This window comes from Suillus plorans (genome assembly GCF_016647745.1).
Source record: "Suillus plorans strain S12 chromosome Unknown HD556scaffold_10, whole genome shotgun sequence".
Taxonomy (NCBI): Eukaryota; Fungi; Basidiomycota; class Agaricomycetes; order Boletales; family Suillaceae; genus Suillus; species Suillus plorans.
The window spans coordinates 271839-291638 of record NW_024537394.1 but is presented as its reverse complement, the minus strand read 5'-3'; the positions used below and the strand labels follow the sequence as shown (position 1 = coordinate 291638).

General features: G+C 47.1%; 8 protein-coding genes across 8 annotated transcripts; 2 read left to right on the top strand and 6 right to left on the bottom strand.

The window, feature by feature from the left end:
• Window positions 1-228: 228 nt before the first annotated feature.
• Window positions 229-988, bottom strand: HD556DRAFT_1265782 (F1 complex, delta/epsilon subunit of ATPase). Its single transcript, XM_041299106.1, has 4 exons — window positions 839-988; window positions 630-783; window positions 487-575; window positions 229-436 (listed from the first exon to the last, which is right to left on the bottom strand). The coding sequence occupies exons 1-4, from the start codon at window positions 959-961 to the stop codon at window positions 308-310; spliced, it is 495 nt and encodes a 164-aa protein (XP_041163985.1). The 5' UTR covers window positions 962-988; the 3' UTR covers window positions 229-307.
• Window positions 989-2050: 1062 nt separating this feature from the next.
• On the bottom strand, window positions 2051-4782 carry HD556DRAFT_1231137 (glutamate-cysteine ligase-domain-containing protein; the record flags this gene model as incomplete). Its single annotated transcript, XM_041297406.1, is given in 14 exon segments — window positions 2051-2138; window positions 2194-2314; window positions 2334-2487; window positions 2539-2811; window positions 2861-3058; window positions 3110-3222; window positions 3275-3419; window positions 3470-3586; window positions 3640-3794; window positions 3851-3990; window positions 4048-4224; window positions 4287-4406; window positions 4457-4584; window positions 4633-4782. 14 exon segments carry the CDS (start codon window positions 4780-4782, stop codon window positions 2051-2053), a joined length of 2079 nt encoding a protein of 692 aa, XP_041163984.1.
• A 502-nt stretch (window positions 4783-5284) lies between these two features.
• HD556DRAFT_1439416 (APG6-domain-containing protein) lies at window positions 5285-7013 on the bottom strand (the record flags this gene model as incomplete). Its single annotated transcript, XM_041305962.1, has 5 exons — window positions 5285-5423; window positions 5475-5827; window positions 5874-6081; window positions 6131-6924; window positions 6975-7013. The coding sequence occupies 5 exons, from the start codon at window positions 7011-7013 to the stop codon at window positions 5285-5287; spliced, it is 1533 nt and encodes a 510-aa protein (XP_041163983.1).
• An 863-nt stretch (window positions 7014-7876) lies between these two features.
• HD556DRAFT_1430519 (uncharacterized protein) lies at window positions 7877-9829 on the top strand (the record flags this gene model as incomplete). Its single annotated transcript, XM_041304913.1, has 2 exons — window positions 7877-9587; window positions 9690-9829. The coding sequence occupies 2 exons, from the start codon at window positions 7877-7879 to the stop codon at window positions 9827-9829; spliced, it is 1851 nt and encodes a 616-aa protein (XP_041163982.1).
• Window positions 9830-10086: 257 nt separating this feature from the next.
• HD556DRAFT_1518160 (IMS-domain-containing protein) lies at window positions 10087-13041 on the top strand. The gene is made up of 16 exons (XM_041309104.1): window positions 10087-10285; window positions 10340-10409; window positions 10461-10548; window positions 10600-10628; window positions 10680-10799; window positions 10856-10925; window positions 10980-11127; window positions 11183-11300; window positions 11354-11365; window positions 11422-11436; window positions 11486-11620; window positions 11667-11818; window positions 11866-12005; window positions 12062-12123; window positions 12177-12290; window positions 12351-13041. The coding sequence occupies exons 1-16, from the start codon at window positions 10200-10202 to the stop codon at window positions 12876-12878; spliced, it is 1887 nt and encodes a 628-aa protein (XP_041163981.1). The 5' UTR covers window positions 10087-10199; the 3' UTR covers window positions 12879-13041.
• Window positions 13042-13721: 680 nt separating this feature from the next.
• HD556DRAFT_63744 (uncharacterized protein) lies at window positions 13722-14577 on the bottom strand. Its single transcript, XM_041311152.1, has 3 exons — window positions 14286-14577; window positions 13892-14217; window positions 13722-13821 (listed from the first exon to the last, which is right to left on the bottom strand). Exons 1-3 carry the CDS (start codon window positions 14329-14331, stop codon window positions 13753-13755), a joined length of 441 nt encoding a protein of 146 aa, XP_041163980.1. The 5' UTR covers window positions 14332-14577; the 3' UTR covers window positions 13722-13752.
• Window positions 14578-15393: 816 nt separating this feature from the next.
• HD556DRAFT_1439412 (uncharacterized protein) lies at window positions 15394-17034 on the bottom strand (the record flags this gene model as incomplete). The annotated part of the gene is made up of 11 exons (XM_041305961.1): window positions 15394-15600; window positions 15656-15710; window positions 15767-15998; window positions 16056-16196; window positions 16245-16304; window positions 16565-16578; window positions 16636-16664; window positions 16721-16759; window positions 16816-16830; window positions 16884-16903; window positions 16953-17034. The coding sequence occupies 11 exons, from the start codon at window positions 17032-17034 to the stop codon at window positions 15394-15396; spliced, it is 894 nt and encodes a 297-aa protein (XP_041163979.1).
• Window positions 17035-17660: 626 nt separating this feature from the next.
• Window positions 17661-19649, bottom strand: HD556DRAFT_1525052 (uncharacterized protein; the record flags this gene model as incomplete). The annotated part of the gene is made up of 12 exons (XM_041309247.1): window positions 17661-18147; window positions 18197-18251; window positions 18308-18539; window positions 18597-18731; window positions 18780-18818; window positions 19095-19108; window positions 19167-19195; window positions 19257-19295; window positions 19350-19364; window positions 19418-19437; window positions 19487-19519; window positions 19577-19649. The coding sequence occupies 12 exons, from the start codon at window positions 19647-19649 to the stop codon at window positions 17944-17946; spliced, it is 888 nt and encodes a 295-aa protein (XP_041163978.1). The 3' UTR covers window positions 17661-17943.
• Window positions 19650-19800: the final 151 nt, after the last annotated feature.

Here is a 19800-nt window from a genome sequence, read left to right as displayed (position 1 = left end):
AGTGGCAGCTCCATGGAACACGACGTCTTGCGTTGCCTTCAATAAGTCCACTGCACCTGGTTTCTGACTTATGCCTCGCCGGAGGGAATCCTTGAAGGGAAAGCAGCGCGCATACTCCCCAGGGCGCAGGTGCCCTCACCCATTACGCGAGGTTCGCTGTAACGGAGCCGCGGAAGTACCCGGACTTTCAGATGTGAAGTAACTTGCACAGTACCAGCGAAACTCAAAGACACGCAAAAGTAAGAGCGTTATCAAGGTTGGAATAAGTAGTACTCTAGCGATACGGCCGGTGGCTGGAATCACAATTTTACTTCGACCCCAAAGCATGTTGCAAGGCCTCATACACATCAGCCTCTATCCGTGCTTCCATTTTGTCCTCCTCGGATCCGTTCCCTGCAGCGACCTTCAATGCTTCCTGTAGATTTGCACGAACGGCCTGAGAGGAGAAATTTAGAGTGCGGTGACACGTGTGAGGATGAAACCTACCTCAGAAGAGAATGACTCCAAAGGCGCAGCCTCGACGACGTTAATGGTGAGTTTGTTACCGGGGTGTACAGTTGCGAAGCCACCGGAAGCTAGCACAGTGCATTAATATCATGTGTAGAATAATATCAAAATTTTCAACACACCAAACCACTTCTTGGAAGCGTTTCCCGACTCAACAACCTCGATCAAACCAGGACGCAGAGCCTCGATAGAGGGAACATGGTTTGCCAGGATACCCATATCACCTGTTGCAGCAGCAAGGTTCACCTGAACAACATCTGTGGAAGTGAAGATAGCCTTCGCAATATTCCGGCTTCAATTCCGAGTAAATGGAAGCAGTCAGCGGACGCACCTGGTGAGGAAGGACCAGAGAAAGGCTGATTTTATCAGCTACTTCAGCGTATCCTCGTCGCTGCTGTGCGAGCGCTGATGGTGCACGTCGGGCGGCAGAGGAGAGCAGACGCAAAGCAGACATGGTCAAAGTATTTTGTGGACGTGACCGAAAGATGGAGTGAGGAACGATACGTTCTTTGGTCGGATAAAGCCGCTTCACAACCACGTGACTTATGTCACATGACTGCTATTCTCCCATGTTTTTACATGGCTCAACTTCGGTTTTTTCGCTCAGGAATCGAGAGCATTAACTCAGAACTGGTTCATCAAATCCGATTACATGTCTTAAGTGTTCTCTATCAATCCCGTTCTGCATCACACCGCAACTTGACCGCAACCGAAATATAGCTCAACGCCTCTTTGACACTTCTCTGTTCACAACTTCACATCCGTGATCTTCAAGGAATCATACCATGATCGGCCTGTCCGCACAAGCCACCGTCGACGACTCGACGTCCCTATGGTCATTCCCATGTTAGTGTTCCAGTGGAACATCTAATCATCCACTGTCGCATAGCATGCAGACAATGCGTGCTTGTCTTGCACTCATGCCACCCAATTTGAAAGGGTCTACATATAATTTGCACCCGCACTGGCACTCCGTGTATTTCATCAGTGCTCCAACGGTGAAGTCAACAAGGTATGAATATGAGAAGCACTTCCTTCTACAAGTCCATTCAGGATTCATGCTGACGGTACTTTCTGCTGTAATGTAGTTCATGACGACCGTGGAATGAAATTTCAAAATGGGAACTATCTCACAATTAGAATGCATCACGATGATATCGATGTCCGCTTGCCCCATTCACCAGTTTGTGAATTGTGTCCATCGCACAGCTGTCGTATTCCATCTTGCGACTGATCTTCTCAGCAACAATATATACTTTCCCCACGAGATATGGCAACCTGATTGGGTACGAGCGACGAACCGGAAGCTATAACAAAATGAAGACAACGAGGAGAAGAATGAGGGAACAAGGGAGCACGAAGGAGACAGAGCTCAATTCATGCTGACAATGGCTAATATCGTCCTAAGGTTGTGACTGACAGGCTGGTGAGAACCGCTATGGTCGAGATTGTACCCTCTTCTAGGATACAGGAATGACAGTGATATAATTTATACACAAATAGATCTACAATTCTAAAGAGGAACAATGCAGATCACAATATGTCAAGGACTGTTAGGCTTGGAATGGTAGCCGTTAGTAGGCGCGTAATCCTCTGGTAACAACTCCGGTACGCGTCGCACGCCACGCTCACTATCATAAAAAGATTTGAGAATCTTACAATATACCCATCATGTAAATTACTCACATCTCATCCACAGCAACCATGAGGTCGTAATTTATTTCCTGGCTCACAACAGAATCGCGATTGTAACTTGGATGAGAGCGCACGAAATTACGAATCCAAGTCGCGGGTGTCTGTAAAGAGCCTAAAACTGATGTGAGCACACGTCTCAAAAGAAAAAGAAATGATATCCGTGCCTATTGCGCGTCTGCGGACAAGGTCAAGGTATTTGTTAATCTGCAACCTGTCTCCCTCATCAACGTCTAAGGTGTCGATGTAAGCCTCGACGACGCCAAGCAGACCAGGGAACTTGGATCCCTGAGACAAATGTCAACATTTGAAAGCTGCAGGCAAAGAATACATGACAACCTTCCCAACAAAAATTTCTTCCACAGTCATCTCCTCATACTCATCTTCAATTGGACCATCTTCCACACACGACGGTCGAGGAACAGGGGGGAAACAATTGCGAAGTAGTTTCTCCTTCGCTGGAGCACCTTCCACAGGCGTAGATGATCCAGAGCACGAAAGTGGACTAATGGTAAGAGTGTCATGCCCTGGGGGAAGAACATCCTTCCGGAAATAAAATTTTCCGGAACGAGCTGCGTCTCTCTTCTGTGCACGCGCCATGTTCTGATCAACCTGCTACAATATCAGTCAAATGACATCGAGGAGAAATATCCGTTTGAACCTTGGAAATAGGAATATAGAAATTAAGGTTGAATGCTAGGATGGCGCGCGAAAGGAGGACAATGAAGACAGCAAATGCAGCGTTCTCAAAGTCTGTCATTTGCACCTCCATGCTACGAAACTCTACACGCCAGCCGATGGGAGAGTTTGGTGGGGGCGGTTTGAATCTAAGAGTCTGCCAGTTTGTGGATTGAATATTCTGCCAAGACGTTGAGAATAACGAACAGAGCAGGACGAATAGTGACATCACCTCGAAGTGGTCATTGCTAGTAGTGTCATCTTGATTGATGGTTTCAGAGAAAATAACGAGAGGATCTCGAATGAATAAATGTGCTACGTGCTTGGCAAGCATCTCATCTATGCCTAAATCCAAGGGAGTCAGAGTCGTAACAAAGTCAAAAGGCCCAATACTCACCGTGATTACGAAGACGTTGAAAGATACCTTTGTTGTAGGGTACATGAGCGTCGTTATATTCGGGTTTGTTGGTCCAATTATTTGCGATATATAGATCAACGCTGTCATAACGGGACTTGGGAATCGTGTAGTTGTCTTTCGAAGGCTAGAATACTCGTTTCAGAAAGCACAATAAGGAACTAAAATGATACTAACTCTCAAACCGCGTTCTTCTGGTGTGCGGTCATCGACGCTGCCAGCAATGACATTCCAACGGCAATCTACATCAGCGAGGTAACCTCTCCATGCCGGACTAGCTGCTGTCAAAGCAAGCTGCAAAACGTCTTGATTCATCTGAGTTTTACCTCACTAAAGCACCTACGCACCATAATTGGTCCAACGGGAATAAGAGCATCATACATGCGCCTTGCTTCATCTACATTGCAACTCTGGAAAGTGAGTTGCAAACAGCAACATCCCATTCCGAAGCCCATTGCGTCCATGTAAATATGATCGATCAATGCCGCACCGTTCTTCGCCTCTGTTGAGTCACCGATAGATCAAATCTGACAGTAAATGGGATAGGGTTGCACTTACCCGGATCTTCTTGGTATATCGCACGTTGCCATGGTATAGTGGGGTCAACAAATGGTCGAGGTGTTTTTTCATCAATAAATATGGGAAGGTTGATTGCTACCTTGGAGCCCCGTCTACTGCGGATATTAGCTGTTAGAGTACTAAACAAGTTGGATAAGTTTTGCGTCCGTGTACAGTCAAAATAGTCAGGTACTGACGGAAAACGTGCGTGAGGGTTCGTGATCTCCTCTGGCAAAAAGAGGCTGTGGCTGGACTTGGCATCATCCGATGAGAAATGAGGTTCGGTAAAAATGCCATGCGTTCCCAGGCGAGGGAAAGATGTGAAGGTGAATGGGATTTCATTTGCCTTCAGGTGCCTTTTTGCGAGCGTACGTCTTATCAATGACAAGGTTCAATACCACACATAATACCCACAAACATTGAGACGCGACATTACCTGTAGTGCATGTTTGTCTCGACGGATAGTAAGTCCGGGATAGAGCCCGTGTATGGAGAGCCAGGAGTCGACTCCAGCATGTATCTTCCGTATTCTGGGTGGAAAGTCGGAACAGTCATGCTGAGGAACAATTCTATTACGGCGCTTCCCCTGAGGATCCAATTACTCACAGGGCGGGTGTATCGTCGTCTGTGAGGTCTCCTACGACCTGACTAAGCTTTGCAAGGATCTCAGTCTGACGGAGAGAAAGTTTTGCATTTTTCTCCTTGTCGTCAAAGGTAACGACCATGTATTCCACCTTTCATTATAAATGTAAGCAAACAAAACTGGGACTGGTAATATTCACCTCGTCTCCCCACAGCAACTCATCGCCACATCTGTCCTTCACTCGATCCCAGGTATAGAGAAACTGTGTGATACCATGTTCTCGAACATGGTCCGCATACTGCTTCGCTTCATCCCATGTTAAGGGTGTTCCAAGGTACAGGAGGCCCATTCGTGACGTATTGCGGGCACGAGCTTGTGCAAGCCGCTTCAAGCTTGCTCGATATATAAACGGGGAGACAGGATGCTCCGAGTCCAAATACAGTTAGAAAAGTCCGGATAGATTTGGAATGGCCGGAAGCTTACAGTTGGTACCTTACCAATATTTTGATCACATGCACAGTTAATAATGATTTGTCAAATGGGGATGATTAGTTATCATATGTCGTGTAATCGTTGTGGATCACGCAAGACTTCAAAACTTCAAATGCATCTACTGAGTCGGAATGTCGACCTGGCAAGTCATATCATGCCACAGGGACTTAATCGTTTCGTCCTCCGATCGTCCGTTTAGGAAAGGTATAGAAGCGGATAAATAGACGCCCATACCTCACGTGTACATCGTCGTGTGAAGCATGTTATTCTGGTCAAAAAAACCCATCCGCAGCGCTCCGAGAAATGATGATCACACTGCAAGCGAGCACGTTATACAGCTACAGGGAAATGGACTCTCATTAGCCGTTACCGCCATTAGTCGTCCACTTCAAGACAATCTTCAGCGCAAGCAGAACGTGTCTCAACGCTCGAGTCCAAGCCTCTTCCTGACTGAACTGAAGTTTTACAGACGCTTCCCCTATCTTATCTTTGACAATTCTGCAAAAGGGTCAGTGTGGCGTGGGATGAATATAGAAGACGCTCACGTACTGATGGGGGAATTCAATAGTAGGGTCCTGAGACTTGACGGAATCTATGAGTTGTTTCAAGCATTCTAGGAACGCTACCATAGCAAAATCAAACCGACGGTTATGTAACAGGCGACCGAGGTGGAGATCACCCGACCCGTACAGTTCGTATGTCGCTTTATCTCCTACAGTTCTTTCGATGCGCGAGAATGAACCCATTGGGATCAAACGGTAGCTGTAAATGATCCTCAGTATGCATAGACGGCGATATTGAGTTCTGACTTGCTTCTCGAATGTGTAATCAAGCTTCCGTGCAATCGTATATAGCAAGAGAAGGGTCTGACCCCATGCTGCATTAATTTCGGGCCATTCAACCTGCACGTTGTCAGGAATCGGGTCATCATGAGAAAGGCTAACGTACTGGGACTCCGGGAACCCGCCCAAGCCTGAGGCCATTGATTGTTCCAAAGACGCCATCATGACCAATGCAAAACGCATCATTGTAAACGTTTGTGCGCTCGAGCTTCTCGAGCGTAGCGTAATCTGCAGCATACGCTGCACGCAGTGAAGCTAAACGTGAGGCTTGTTCTGCCAAGACCAGGAGGTGCTCATTGTGTGATCGCCAAAATCTACAACGGAGATTAATATGCGATCAGAGGAGCCCAATAACCAACTTACTCAGCCTCCTCTTCCTCCAGCGCTTTTTCTTCCGCCTCTAACAGCTTGAGCTCCTCATCAAGCTGCTCCCTCTCCCTGTCAGCAAGGCGCAATTGTTCAACGGCAGCCCGTTCTTCGGATTTTAGTCTTTCGATCTTTTTCTCTGCATCCTGTCTACTGAGGTCCAAGCTCTCCCTTTCTCTTTCCTTCCGAACCTCCTTCTCGAATGCGATATAACCATCACGCTCTTTCTTTGTCTCGTCAAGCTGCCTTTGAAGTGATGAAAGAAGAATTTGTGTGCATTCCGCGCACAAAGGGTGATCAATGTCAGACCGGGTAGAAAGCACATTAAAAAGCCTCATAGTGGAGCGCAGGTGATGTGAGATAGGTGTTGGGTTCGAATGGTCTGGCTCAGGTTGCTGGTGTGCAGGTAGTGGATGAGTGTTTTTGGCTGGGAAGTTCTTTTGGTTACCGAGAGTAGCCTTCTTAGGCATTGCAGCCCCTGGGACTGGAGAAGGTATACTGCGTATCATGCTCTCCTGCAGGAGCACAAATGACTCATTCGGTGCTGGAAAGTTGCGCTGGGGTTGTTTCCCTTGAGCTCGAGTAGAAAGGGGTGGTGATGCCCTCGGGTTGTTGTCTGATGGTGCAGCCTGCTGCCATGCTGCTTTGCTTGCAGATGGGGATGGAAGTTGAGCTATTTTCTCGACCTCTGAGTCTGTTGCATAGCGCGCACGCGAGGCTGGCACAGAAGGCAAAGAGGCTACAATCATGTCATAAGCAGAGGGTGCGAGATCTACCAATGATGCATCAAGCTAATGTTCATCAGTCAGGGCGTTCGGTTCGAGGAATGATAAATTGTTACCTGGAGTGGCTCTTTACATTGTTGGCACACGTAGCTCATCGTGATGATGGATCGGCTCCAAGTAAAGTGATTGATACTATTGGTCTGTGGCAGTACGGGAAAGATCCAGCTGTTAATAAAACCCTAAGAAGCATAAGGCTTATCAGTGACAAGTTGGAGGAAGACGTCACTGTACAAAGGTGTGGCTGGTGTTTAATGCTGAAGCGTACGGACTCGTGGACTAATGCATTACATAATTTTGTGGTCCACGACCTCAGAACATTTTTGTGAACCAATGGTCCTCAGAGATTAGTACAAACGATCGTGCTAACGTTCCTACATGAATTTCACCTACAGAATTTACGCCCTCGAACCAGCTGCGGTAGTCATGAAAACACGCGTTGTAAATGATGAAGAGAAAAGTTACGTCAAGCACACGTCTCCCCCTCATCCGATGTCTTCATGAACTCGAACGTAACGAAATGGAAGTTCTTGACGCCGTAGTCATTTTATCTTGCCAGACGTTTATCAGGAGCCGATTCGATCTAGTGGCATTTTCTTCTACTCAGATTGCTCCAGAACATATCGAAGGACAAATGTTTTTTCTTAGCCAGGCAAGATTCAGGTATGTTCCGTTTCACACTGATCATATCCGAAGGTGATTCGACTCCGCATGCCAGTGACCGTGTTTGATGCCCGTTCTCTGGTTTAGCGGTGCCTCTGCCGCGTCAACGAACGCGTGTTTTGCGTGCTGCACGCGTCTGTCAAAGATACGCTAGCATGATGTACTATGAGTAAAAAGTACTTAAGCTATTGTTTCCTGCTACATATCGTCAATAGTTCGGTTCCTCCGCATCGTTCATTCTTCAAGAGGTGAGTGAACTCCTCGTTTTAGAGGGTACTCACCTCTTTACTGTACCTAGATGGCTTCTCGCGTATTCGCTCTGTTAATTGGCATCGACGATTACAAATCCGGAAGAATTTGGAACCTCGAAGCGTGCGCTCACGATGCGCAGCGCATGAAACAATGGCTCATGCAAGATCTCCAAGTACCCAAAGAGAACATCGCGCTTCTCCTCAACCAAGAAGGCACCAAACGTCGTATTGAAGATACGTTTATGAGTCATCTTGTTAACAATCCTGCCATTGCAAAAGGCGACGCGTTGATTGTGTATTTTGCTGGCCATGGAAGCACCTTGCGCGCACCACCAGACTGGTGCGAGGGCAAGCTTGGTAGCGTCCAGGTTTTGTGTCCGTACGACCATGATACGAAAGGACCAGAAGGACGTGTAGCAGGCATATCTGACCGCTCACTCTTCGCGATGCTAGCAGAACTCAGCCTCATCAAAGGTGATAACATCACTCTCATCCTCGACTGCTGTTTCCCCAAGGCACAGCTTGGCTCAAGTGCTAGAGACCGCCGCTTCGTCCGCTATACGCCCACCTTAAAAGCCACGCCCGAAGACTTATTCTTGGGCTTGTGGCGAGGCGCCGTCGGGCGGAGCTTTAGAGGAGAATTCGGCTTCTTCCAGGACGATTGCCAGAGTCACGTCCTCCTTGCCGCCTGCCGGCCAGGCGAGAAGGCACTAGAATGGAAGGAGGGAGGGAAATTCACCTCAGAGCTTCTGACTGTGAAAGACGTACTCCCTCTCCATCAGATGAAATATTCTGATTTATCAGAGCACCTTGCAAAAGGCTTGACTCACATTCAGCAGCACCCAGTCTGCGTTGGAAGACGCAAGGACCGAGTTTTCTTGAGTGGTGTCCCATTCGTTGCTGATGCATCCCTTGTTCCTGTCAACGGCGAAAAGGACCGCCTTCGTCTGGAAATGGGAGCCATGCATGGCGTTGTTGAGGGCACCGAATTCAGCGTTCACGATCACAATCGCTTTGGCTCTATCAATCCGTCACTTGACAGCTTCCGCGTGTATGAAGTTCACCCTACGTGGTCACTCGCCAGGCGCAAGAGCATGAACAAACCTGGGGGTCGCGGTTCATGGGCACGCATTACTCGATGGAATAGCCGCACTCCTTTCCGAGTTTACGTCAAGAGGACGTGCTCTTCTATTCTCAGGCGCCTTTTCGTTCGCAACAAGAATTCAGAAGCAGAACTGGACGGTATTCCTGTAAAGGAAGGGTTGAATATTGTGCAAGTCGAGACTTCTGCTAAGGCGGACATGTCGGTCGGCGTTCACACCCGAGACGTACGGGTCCAAAATCTTGATCACCTCGTTCCTCCCACCGCCCACCCACTTATACGCATAGAGAAAGATAGGTCCAGATCTGGTGTCATCCTCAGCGAAGCCGCACGCTTCCACATGCACCTCCACCGAACCAACCCCGCCAAACCGTTCCACGAATCACTGGACATGGAAATCTTCCGGGTCGACCCTCACACCCAGCGACGGGTTGGCCCAAACCTGTTGGTTGATGGAACGGCTGCAATATCGCATAGTGAGGGTGCACGCTATGCTGTAGTCCTCCACAATCACTCAGATACAGATCTCTGGCCATATTTGGCCTATATGGATTCCAACGGAGTCGACATCCAGTTACTTTACCACCCCCAGCCATCGCACCCTATACCACCACTGCGGAAGCGCAGCTATCTTGACATAGGCTGCACGGGCAGTGGTATCGCTCCTTTGAATTTCCCTTTCCCTGATAACCAACACCAAGAATCCGCCTTTTTAAAGCTCTTCGTCTCTACTTCGTACACCTCGATGGGTTTATTAGAGCAGAGCTCTTCGGCGTATAGCTGTCCGCCCACACCTGTCCCGCCTCCTACTCCCATAGTGGAATCGAAAGATCAACCACAAAACTGGGACACTGCGCTCGTCTGCGTCATCATGAGAAGGGCGAGGGCAAAGAGCTGAGTATGAATCATAACTCCCTTTGTCCTACATCACGAGTTGAAAGGTTATCGGAGCGGGCTTCAAGTTGGCATGCAGTATTTAGGTCGCTTATTAATTTTTATAGTACTACAAACCGGCTATCTATGGCTTTATATATCGTAATAAGTAGTGGTCGATACGGAATTTTTGAAGGAATGATCCCGAATGCTAGCGCTGAGTACTGAGTAGCCGATTAAATATTTGTGATGTTTGTTTATCGCGGAATGAAGCTTCTCAGGAGCTACACAGCCACTGTAGCAAAGGTTCACCGTGACGTGCAAGCAAGAACACAGTGGCCTCACAGAACCACACGGTGAACACGAGGTTGTCTATTCCCCTGACTCAACGTTTTATGGAGCCAGAAAACCCACCTGAACCCTCTCAAGACTCCGTCAGTTTACTCAAACGACTGGCTGGTCCCTCCTCCACGAAAGCTGGGTTTGTCACCTCCAAATAATACTTGCACCTTCGAAAATATTTGACAGCTTGTAGCCTCACTCATGATCAAACTGCAATCAATCGCGTAATTGCCGAGGCTTCGAAGGGCTCCAAGTTCTATGAGGCAAGCCCACGTCATTCGAGCCACCCCCCAATCACTCAGAAAGATGTTTAGAATGAAAAGCGCAAAGACAAAGAATTATCGGAACGCATTGCCAAAATCCTGAAGCAACGTGACGAAGCCCTGCAGGGCGTCGATATACGTGCGTGAATCAGTCCGCCTCAAGTCAACGTTGGATTCGATGCTTTACCAGGTCCAATTGAGCGAAACATCGATCACCTCGTGAGCAGCAATTACAACTCAGGGAGTGCATTAAGACAAGCCACATTGTAGCTCGAAGAACTCGAATCACAGCGCGACTTGAGTCAAACCGTGGTACATGTTGACATGGATGCATTTTACTGCAGCGTTGAGCTACTTGATGACCCGTCGCTGCAAGGGAAGCCATTTGCTGTGAGCTTGCAATCTCATATCAGTACCGTGCTGTATAGTGAACTACGTTTCCTTAGGTTGGAGGCGGGGTGCTCTCCACCGCTTCCTACGAGGCGCGTAAATTCGGTGCGCGCTCCGGGATGGCGAGTCCGTCTAAGTTTTCTGTATTTCATTGCACCATTCTCACTGCAGTCCTTTCAGCATTCGTCGCCAAGAAGCTCTGCCCCGACCTCATTCTTCTGAAATCTAATTTCGAACGGTATTCAGAAATGTCTGACAAAGTCATGGACATTTTCGAGAGATATGATCCTACTATGCTCGCGGCAGGATGCGATGAAGGGTACTTGAAGTGTGTCATAGTGGGTATATTTGAGTGGGTCGGCGCTAATCGTCTGTTTACTCAGCATCACAAAGTATTGCGAGGAACATATGGTGGATGCGGATACCTGTGTACAAGAAATTCGTGACACTGTCTTCAGAGAGACATCGTTGACAGTGAGCGCTGGGATTGCTCCCAACAAGGTGTGTGTGTGTCTTTTCTTTTCAACGAAGCCGTGCTAATCTACGGTCCTCAGATGCTAGCAAAGGTCGTTTGAGACAGTTAATTCGGTTTTATTCTTGATTGAACTTTTGTGCTGTCTAGATATGCTCGGACAAGGTTCTAAGAACGTCATGAAACTAGGTGTTAGCACTGACTTTTGCTACAGAACAAGCCGAATGGGCAGTATCATCTGCCATTTGACCACACTTCCATCAAAGCTTTCATGCACGATCTCTCAATCCGCAAGGTGCCCGGGGTAGGACGTGTCAACGAGCGCCTTCTTGAGGCTCTAGGCATCAAGGTCAGTGCGAATAATGCTGCATTGAGTATGCACTGATTTCGCATAGACATGTGGTGATATCTTCAAGCATAGAGCAACGCTGCAATTAATGGATAAGCAGTTTGGCCTGGTATTCCTACTGAGAACATATCTCGGTATCGCATCCAATGTCGTACAACCCATTCAACGAGAGGAGAAGAAAAGCATCGGTGCAGAAAGGCAAGCCATATCGCTCTCGTCAGACTCGCGCTCCAACGACTATTTAGGACCTTTCACGCATTAAGTAACAAGACACAGATCCTGAGAAAATTGGAAGAGGTGGCAGGGGAACTTGAAGACGACATGGTCAGAGGGGGCTGGACAGGGAAAACGGTGACCCTCAAGTTTAAGTTGGACACATTTCAAGGTAAGCCACAGTTTGCGCAACATTTGGGCATATCATTTCCTACTTACTTCTTGCAGTCTTTACACGAGCAAAGTCATTTGACCGTTGGGTTAGTTCGAAGAAGGAAGACCTTTTTGCAGTGAGTGAAGGTCCAAAAACTCACTTTTACAATGCTCACGCGCGGTACATCAGATTGGGAAAGAATTATTGCTTCCGGAGTTGCCCCTCACACTCCGACTAATTGGCTTACGAGTCACCAAGTTGAAAGACTTGCATGCCCCGGAGCCGTTAGGAGGCATTAAGCGGGTATGCTTTATTATATTCTATCATCAACAATGACAACGAAAAGATTCTACACTGCTCCAGTTCCTCGAACCTGCAAATTCGTCGCCAAGAAAGAGACCGAGACTTGCTAGCAACGCGGAAGATTGCAACGACGAGGAACACAACACTGGAGAAGATCATGAATCGATGCCAGGGTTCTATGAAGAAGAAGAAAATGCAGAAGGGCGAGGTTTCGATGCTCCCGATGATGAGGAACAGACTCTTATATCCCATGATTCAAACCCTCTACACCATAAACGACGAACACGACCACCAGTGTCAGCCCCAGGGCCCTCGCGGACTAGGCCAAGTGATTCACCGTTCTCGGCAACCACGTCAAAACCAATGAGCGCTAGACAAGGGGATCGTGTTCGGCATCAGGACTGCCCTATATGCGGGAAGCTGTTGGAGACGGACAACAAAGGGCTGAATGCACATATTGACTTCTGTCTGAGCAGAAATGTCATCATGGAAGCTCAGACTGAAGCACAAAGCACTCCGAAGAAATCGAAGGATCTCGTACTTTCTTGGCCAAGTAGTGTGAAGGGGAAACGGAAGCGGAAAGGTTAATTGATTCCGCATTCGCAAGAGTTTTCTGGGTCTCATATGTATATCTACCAACGTCCAGAACAAACGATATTGATCGGAAAACCCGGCAACCTTACAGTTGCAGTATATCATAATCTGCTGCGTTAGAAGGTTTGGCCTGGCATTCTGTGAGCTTAATAGATGTAGACAAGACTTGATTGTCAAAGACTACCCTGGTCTAAAAGACAAGGCTGAATTCGATACTTTCCAGCGCAAATAGCAATACCTGTTTGCATATGCGGGCGCTGGTTTTGCCAAAGGTTAACTTACCGCATGCTAACATTCACCCGTACGTCCGGTAAGTTGTTATACTTTTTTGATTGCTTTGATTCCATTCATAGAATGACTGCCCTGCCACCTGCAACTGAAATCAAAGTGCATCACTTGCCTGCGTTTTGAATCAAGGATTCGAATAATTATGGCAAATGATCTCATCAAGATTGATGCCTGTGCATATAGGCTCTCGTGCACATTACTACTTTATTCCTCCGATTATTGTGCTGACTGCTTATGTATTTGGCCCAGCTGCGCACATTTCGTTCTATCTACTACTGTATCAATACATTGCATAGATCCGCGACTTCACATCGTTACTTTCGCATCCATACACTTACCACTGTCTCTTATTTACGTACAGGAATACAGCTCTTTTATGAACCGCCAGTAGCCCTTGGTTTGACAACGTGACTTCGCCCCGAGCAAGGGTCAAAAAACTCGTTCCCTATCCTTCAGCTTCAACTTGACAAGTCGCCCCTGAAGCCTGACTTGTCACTTACCAAGACTTTAGATCAACGAGTCGGCAAGCGATGAGGGCATGTTAACAACAACGAGAAGCGGCGCATTAAGCCAGTGACTGCTAGGCAGGATGGGCGCGAAGGTAACAGACCATCTCCTGAATCATCAGCACCTTCTGTTCCGTCGGCATCTGTTAAAAGCATAAAATTAATAGATCAATAATTTGCAGCCCTGTCAAAGCCCTGCAGGAGGTTACTCACTTCAAAAAAGTGGTTCATCCTTCGGTGCCTATCTTCATCTACCGCTTCCCGACGTGCGATGTCATCTACAAAAGGATGCGTACCGCCGAGATCCTGTCTCTGGTGGGAAGAAGAGCTACTAGTATTGGTAGAGGGGGCCGCCCATTCCTCTATAATGCCCCAGCCTTCATGGGAAGAAGAGCTACTAGTATTGGTAGGCGGGGCCGCCCATTCCTCCGTAACGCCCCAGCCTTCATCCTGGTCGCCCGATGTCAAGTCCGTACCAGTGGGAGCCTTGGGAACAGACACATCATCTTTACGCCTCCATCCGCGGCGGGCGCGTGAGCCTTCGGGGGTAGGATCTATAAGCAGATCATGATCATGCGTCTAGGTACCGTTCAAGGTGAGGACGTACGTTGTATCTTGTTAAATTTTAACTTTTTGGAAAAACGGGGTGCCATGGGTTCAGATCTGGAGTGCTCAGAGGATGATGGGATGATTGAGAAAGTATCAGAGCTGCCTCGGAGCCTCTGGAAGATCAGTATAAATGTCCTTCAATGCCATTGGCCGCGTGTCCACAGACCAGGACTCCAGCAGTAGCACAGTCCACAATTACGATAAGCAGCTGTATATATTCCGCATACGGAACAGCTTCATATTTCCACTGTGTACGTTGCTAATACAAGAGAACCACGAGGACAAGCCAACACCGATGCATGATGGCCATTCGGACAAGATGGGAACTCCCGAACCTCCTACTATTACTAAGCGCTAAGCAACGACAGCGTCCGAAAACTACAATATTAGTTCTAGACTATAGATAATGATCATAGATCTGTTCTGAAATCGAGAACTGTGCGAGAGAGTGAGCCTTTGAGAGTAGTCGCAAAGGAATCTGTTTGCGTTTCACTGTCCAACAGGAGCAGTAAGCATGAGAATAAAACGTGATTCGTTTCTTGAGCAGTTGGACTTCGACGAATCGACGATGTAGAGCTGTTATTCGTACTCGCGGTAGTCGCCAGCTAGTGTTTATAATTTTATCGTTGAATTCGTCGCAAAATAGGTTTTGTGGAGAGAGCGCGAGTCCATTAGCCAGTATGTGCGCTGGGAAAAGAAAAGCGAGAGCTTCGTCAATGTTTCACAGCCACGATGAGAATAGGCAACGCACGATTGCCGTCACCCAGAGGTTCTATTGGTTCCTGTGAAAATAGCATGGGAAAGGTGAGACAACAGTGGGAGGAGGACAGTGAATATCGTTTGCATATAGAGGTGAAGTGCACCATCGATCACCACAGAACCATGTGAGAAGTGTGAAGGGACGAGTGCCACAGAACGGCCGCGTCTTCTTGACTTGAGCTAGGCTTGAGGAGAGCGATGTGAGCATTACGACTCGGTGCTCATGCATGATTACCAGTTCGAGACGATTTAAGGAAGGACTATGTGTTCTTTCTATTTGGTCCACATATGAGAGACTAGTGAATAAATACCACAACGAAACTTCGAACTGAAAACAAATTCTCCCGCTACACACCATCGCTACTGGATGACAAATGCATGCGCTCCTGGAAAGCAATCGCAGTCATGGCCGTTGCTGCATCGGAGTCGGCCACGAGCTTGGCGTGATATTCTCGAACGCCGAGGATCAGGCGTGGTCCTAGCACGAACATTTGCACAAAACGGAACACCATGAGAAGCCCCACATAAATCTGGGATCCCAGGGCATATTCATCCTATATGAATGATGAACCGTGGTCGCATGCAGAGGTTGCCGACTGATCAACATACCGCTAAAATTGTCGAAAACAAAGAACCGAGACCGAGGCACGAAACACCAACAACGCTAGCACGTCCGGGACGTCAGCAGATAAGGGGACCCACATTAACCTATGAGCTCACCTCGCAAAGTAAATCAGGTGAGTTTTCATCAACACCGTGAAGCAATCGTTGATGATTCCTCTTCCAGGATGTCGTCGCAGTTCACGGAAGCGTTTCACGGCAATCCAGACTGCCAGAAATAGTGCGAGGACCTCCCATACAGTGCCGAGAATCCAAGTTATGGAATCCAGAAGCAAATAATCTCCCTTGTAATCAGTCGCGCACTGATAAGTGCCGGAGATAATGACCTCCTCTGGTATTTGTTCATGAGCCTGATGCACTGAAGTCTTTGAGTCGCAATTGAACATACCCCTTGGAATATCCCTCATTGCTATTGCTATTGCGATAGCCACTCCGACGAATATGTTGCCAGCAACCAAGATGACAACGAGAGGTATCAGTACCTTTCTGGATCGCCGATACATGGCATATAACCGAACGAGCATGACCACTTGCATGATATTTCAGTTACTTCGAGATCACCGAGGTATTCACTCACCTCCCAGTATCGCATTTGCGGCGATATCAATCCAATTCACGACGATGATTAGAATAAAGCCTGACAAATCCAGTAAGTAATGTTAGTGGTCAGCCTCAGGAAATAAACACTCGAAACCAACTCACAGCTGTGGCAGTCAGTATATTGAACCAACAAAATGGTCAAGAATATCACTCACCCCTACATGGGAGCGCAGATGATTAGACGGGAATGGCATACATCATTGTAAAATACTTACTGCATCTGTCGTTGAGATCGTCGGAACATACACTGCATGCAGCCCATCAGAAGAAACAAACGCGATGTATGAGGAGACATACACAGTATGTTGGTGCTAATTGTGAGACATGATTAATGAGCACGACACCAATTACTCAGTCTATCAACTTACACAGCGTACGATATTCCAAGATAGCGCACCTAGGATATTCTCATGTCAGCACGACCTTGCCAACAAACAATTATAACAAACGTACACTGAGAAACAAAACGGTTACAAGGGACCAGCGTTGCCTCTGCCATGAATTGATTATATTTTCAAGTTGCTCTTCTAGTGAGGCACTCTGCTCACCCAGACCAGTTCAACCTATGGACCCATTCTTAGTGAGATTCTTGCTTTAGCCACGAATATGAACGTACCTCTTGTCCAAAAGTCACTACTAAAGATACCATAAGAACATCTCCGGCTTTTCATACTAGGTTGCTCACCCCAATCATACATTACCCCAGCAGAGGCGGCAACTACAAAACCATAGTCACGGTTAGAACGGGGCGTCAGCCGACTAGACATCTACGAGCCTACGAAATTGCTGCAAATACGATACGAACTGATCAAGGGCCACAAACTGGGATCATTTAAGATTAGAGTCATGGTATTCGAGGAATGGATGTGAGCGAGCTTGCGAACCCGGTCGACAGGCATTCGTGCAAAATATAGCACCGTCCAGCGCTTGTATGCCCTAAACAAACGTAATGGGGTGATGTTCGTTGCTGTTGTGATTGATGAAATGACAAAAATTCACAGGATGTCAGACATGTCATACTTGAGCTTGACTTTGCACCGGAAGGCACTGAAGTACTACTGAAGCACCGGTTTGCGCTGCTCATAATAAATTAAACCGCGGGGTTCAACATACTAGTAATACCCTGAATTCGCGATGCCGCGGCGATATAGACTGATCCGACGTAGTAGTTAGCAACTTGATGATGTGGTCTATCTGAAAGTAAATCTCATAACACCAAGTATGTGATATCGAGAGTGGAGAGAGATAGATGCTCACCATCACTAGCAGAAGATTTGTATGTGAGCCACCAATTTACCTTGCTCACCTAGAGTGGCTGATTTTGACACTCCGACATAACACCGAATTAGCTCCCGCGATGATTTTTCAATTCATACGTTTGTCTTCGACGACTCACAACACCGGACTTTGAGCTGAAATATTCACCGGCGACAATGAGTGAGAATTTGGAAATCTGACGAAATTCACAAAAAAGCACCATATCTGCTACTGCAATTGGGTGACTATCTGTAAGCCAGAATAGATTATAATGGACTTTGAAACATATTTGCAAAAGATAATCCATACAGAAAACCAACAGTTTACTGATACTTCAGACACAGAATCACGTACATAAACAAACTCTCCCGCTCCCTGCAGAATGTCCGCCGAGTGTTAATCACATCGAGCATCTCCCGCTACACACTACTGCTGGTTGACACATGAACGCCCTCCTGGAAAGCAATTGAATCCATGCCGTTTGCTGGATCAAAGTCGGTCGTGAGCTTGGCATGATATTCTCGAACGCCAAGGATCAGGCGTGGTCCTAGCACGAACATCTGCACAGAACGGAACACTAAAAGAAACCCAAAATAGATATAGGCTTGCATGGAATTTGGTTCCTTTATAAATGATGAGTCGCATGCAGATGTTAGCAACTAATCGACATACCGCTAAAATTGTCGAAAAAAAAGTACCGAGACCGAGACACGAAACACCAACAACACTAGCACGTCCGGGACGTCAGCGGACAAGGGGACCCACATTCACCTATGAGCTCACCTCGCAAAGTATACTACGTGAGTTTTCATCAACACTGTGAAGCAGTCGTCGATAATTCCTCCTGCAGAATGGCGTTGCAATTCACGGAAGTGTTTTACGGCAATCCAGACTGCCAGAAACAGTGCGAGGACCTCCCATACAGTGCCGAGTATCCAAGTTATTGAAGTCAGAAGTAAATAATCTCCCTTGTAATCAGATGTGCACTGATAATTGCCGAAGAGAATGGCCTCCTCTGGTATTGATTCGTGAGCCTGATGCACTGAAGTCTTCGAGCCATAATCAAACATACCCGCTGAAATATTCCTCATTGTCATTGCGGAGGCCACTACGACGAAAACGATGGCGGGAACGAAGATGACAACGAGAGATATCAGCACCTTTCTGGATTGCTGATACATGGCATATAACCGAACGAGCATGATCACTTGCATGATATTTCAGTTACCTCGAAATAACCGAGGTATTCACTCACAGCCCAGCATTGCAGTTACGACCATAGCAATCCAATCCACTGTGATGGTCAGGATAAAGCCTCAAAAATTCAGCAATGTTAGTGGTCAGCCTCAGGAGATCAAACACTCGAAACCAACTCACAGCTGTGGGAGTCATTATATTGAACTAACAAGATGGTCAAGAATCACTCACCCCTACATGGGAGTGCAGGTGATTAGACGGGAATGGCATGCATCATTGTGAAATACTTACTGCATCTGTCATTGATATCGTCGGAACATTCACTGCATGCAGCCCGTCAAAACAAACAAACACAATGTATGAGGGGACATACACAGCACAGAGAGGCTGATTATGAGACATGATCGATGAGCACAGCACCAGTTATCTTGTCGATCAGACTTACACAGCGTATGATATTCCAAGATAGCGCACCTAGGATATTCTCATGTCAGCACGATCTTGTTAACAAACAATTATAACACAAGTCACATACACTGAGAAACAAAACGGTTATAAGGGACCAGCGTTGCTTCTGTCGCGAATTGATTATATCTTTGAGTTGTTTTTAGTGCGGCACTCTGCTCACCCAGACCAGTTCAACCTATGGACCCATTCTTAGTGAGATTCTTGATCTGGTCGTGAACACGAACGTACCTCCAGTCCGAAAGTTAGTACTAAAAATACTGTCAGAATATCTCCGGTTTTTCATACTAGGTTGCTCACCCCAATCGTACATCACCCCAGTAGAGGCGACAACTACAAAAACATACTCCAGGTTAGATCGGAATATCGGCCGACTGGACATCCACGAACCTATAAAATAGCTGCTGATACGATACGAACTGATCAAGGGCCACAAACTGGGATCATTTAAGAGTAGAGTCATGGTAGTATTTGAGGAATATATGTGAGCAAGCTTGCGAACCCGGTAGACAGGCATGCGTGCATAATATAGCACCATCCAGCGCTTGTATGCCCGAAACAAACATAACAGAATGATATTCGTTGCTATTGTGATTGATTAAATGACAAAATCC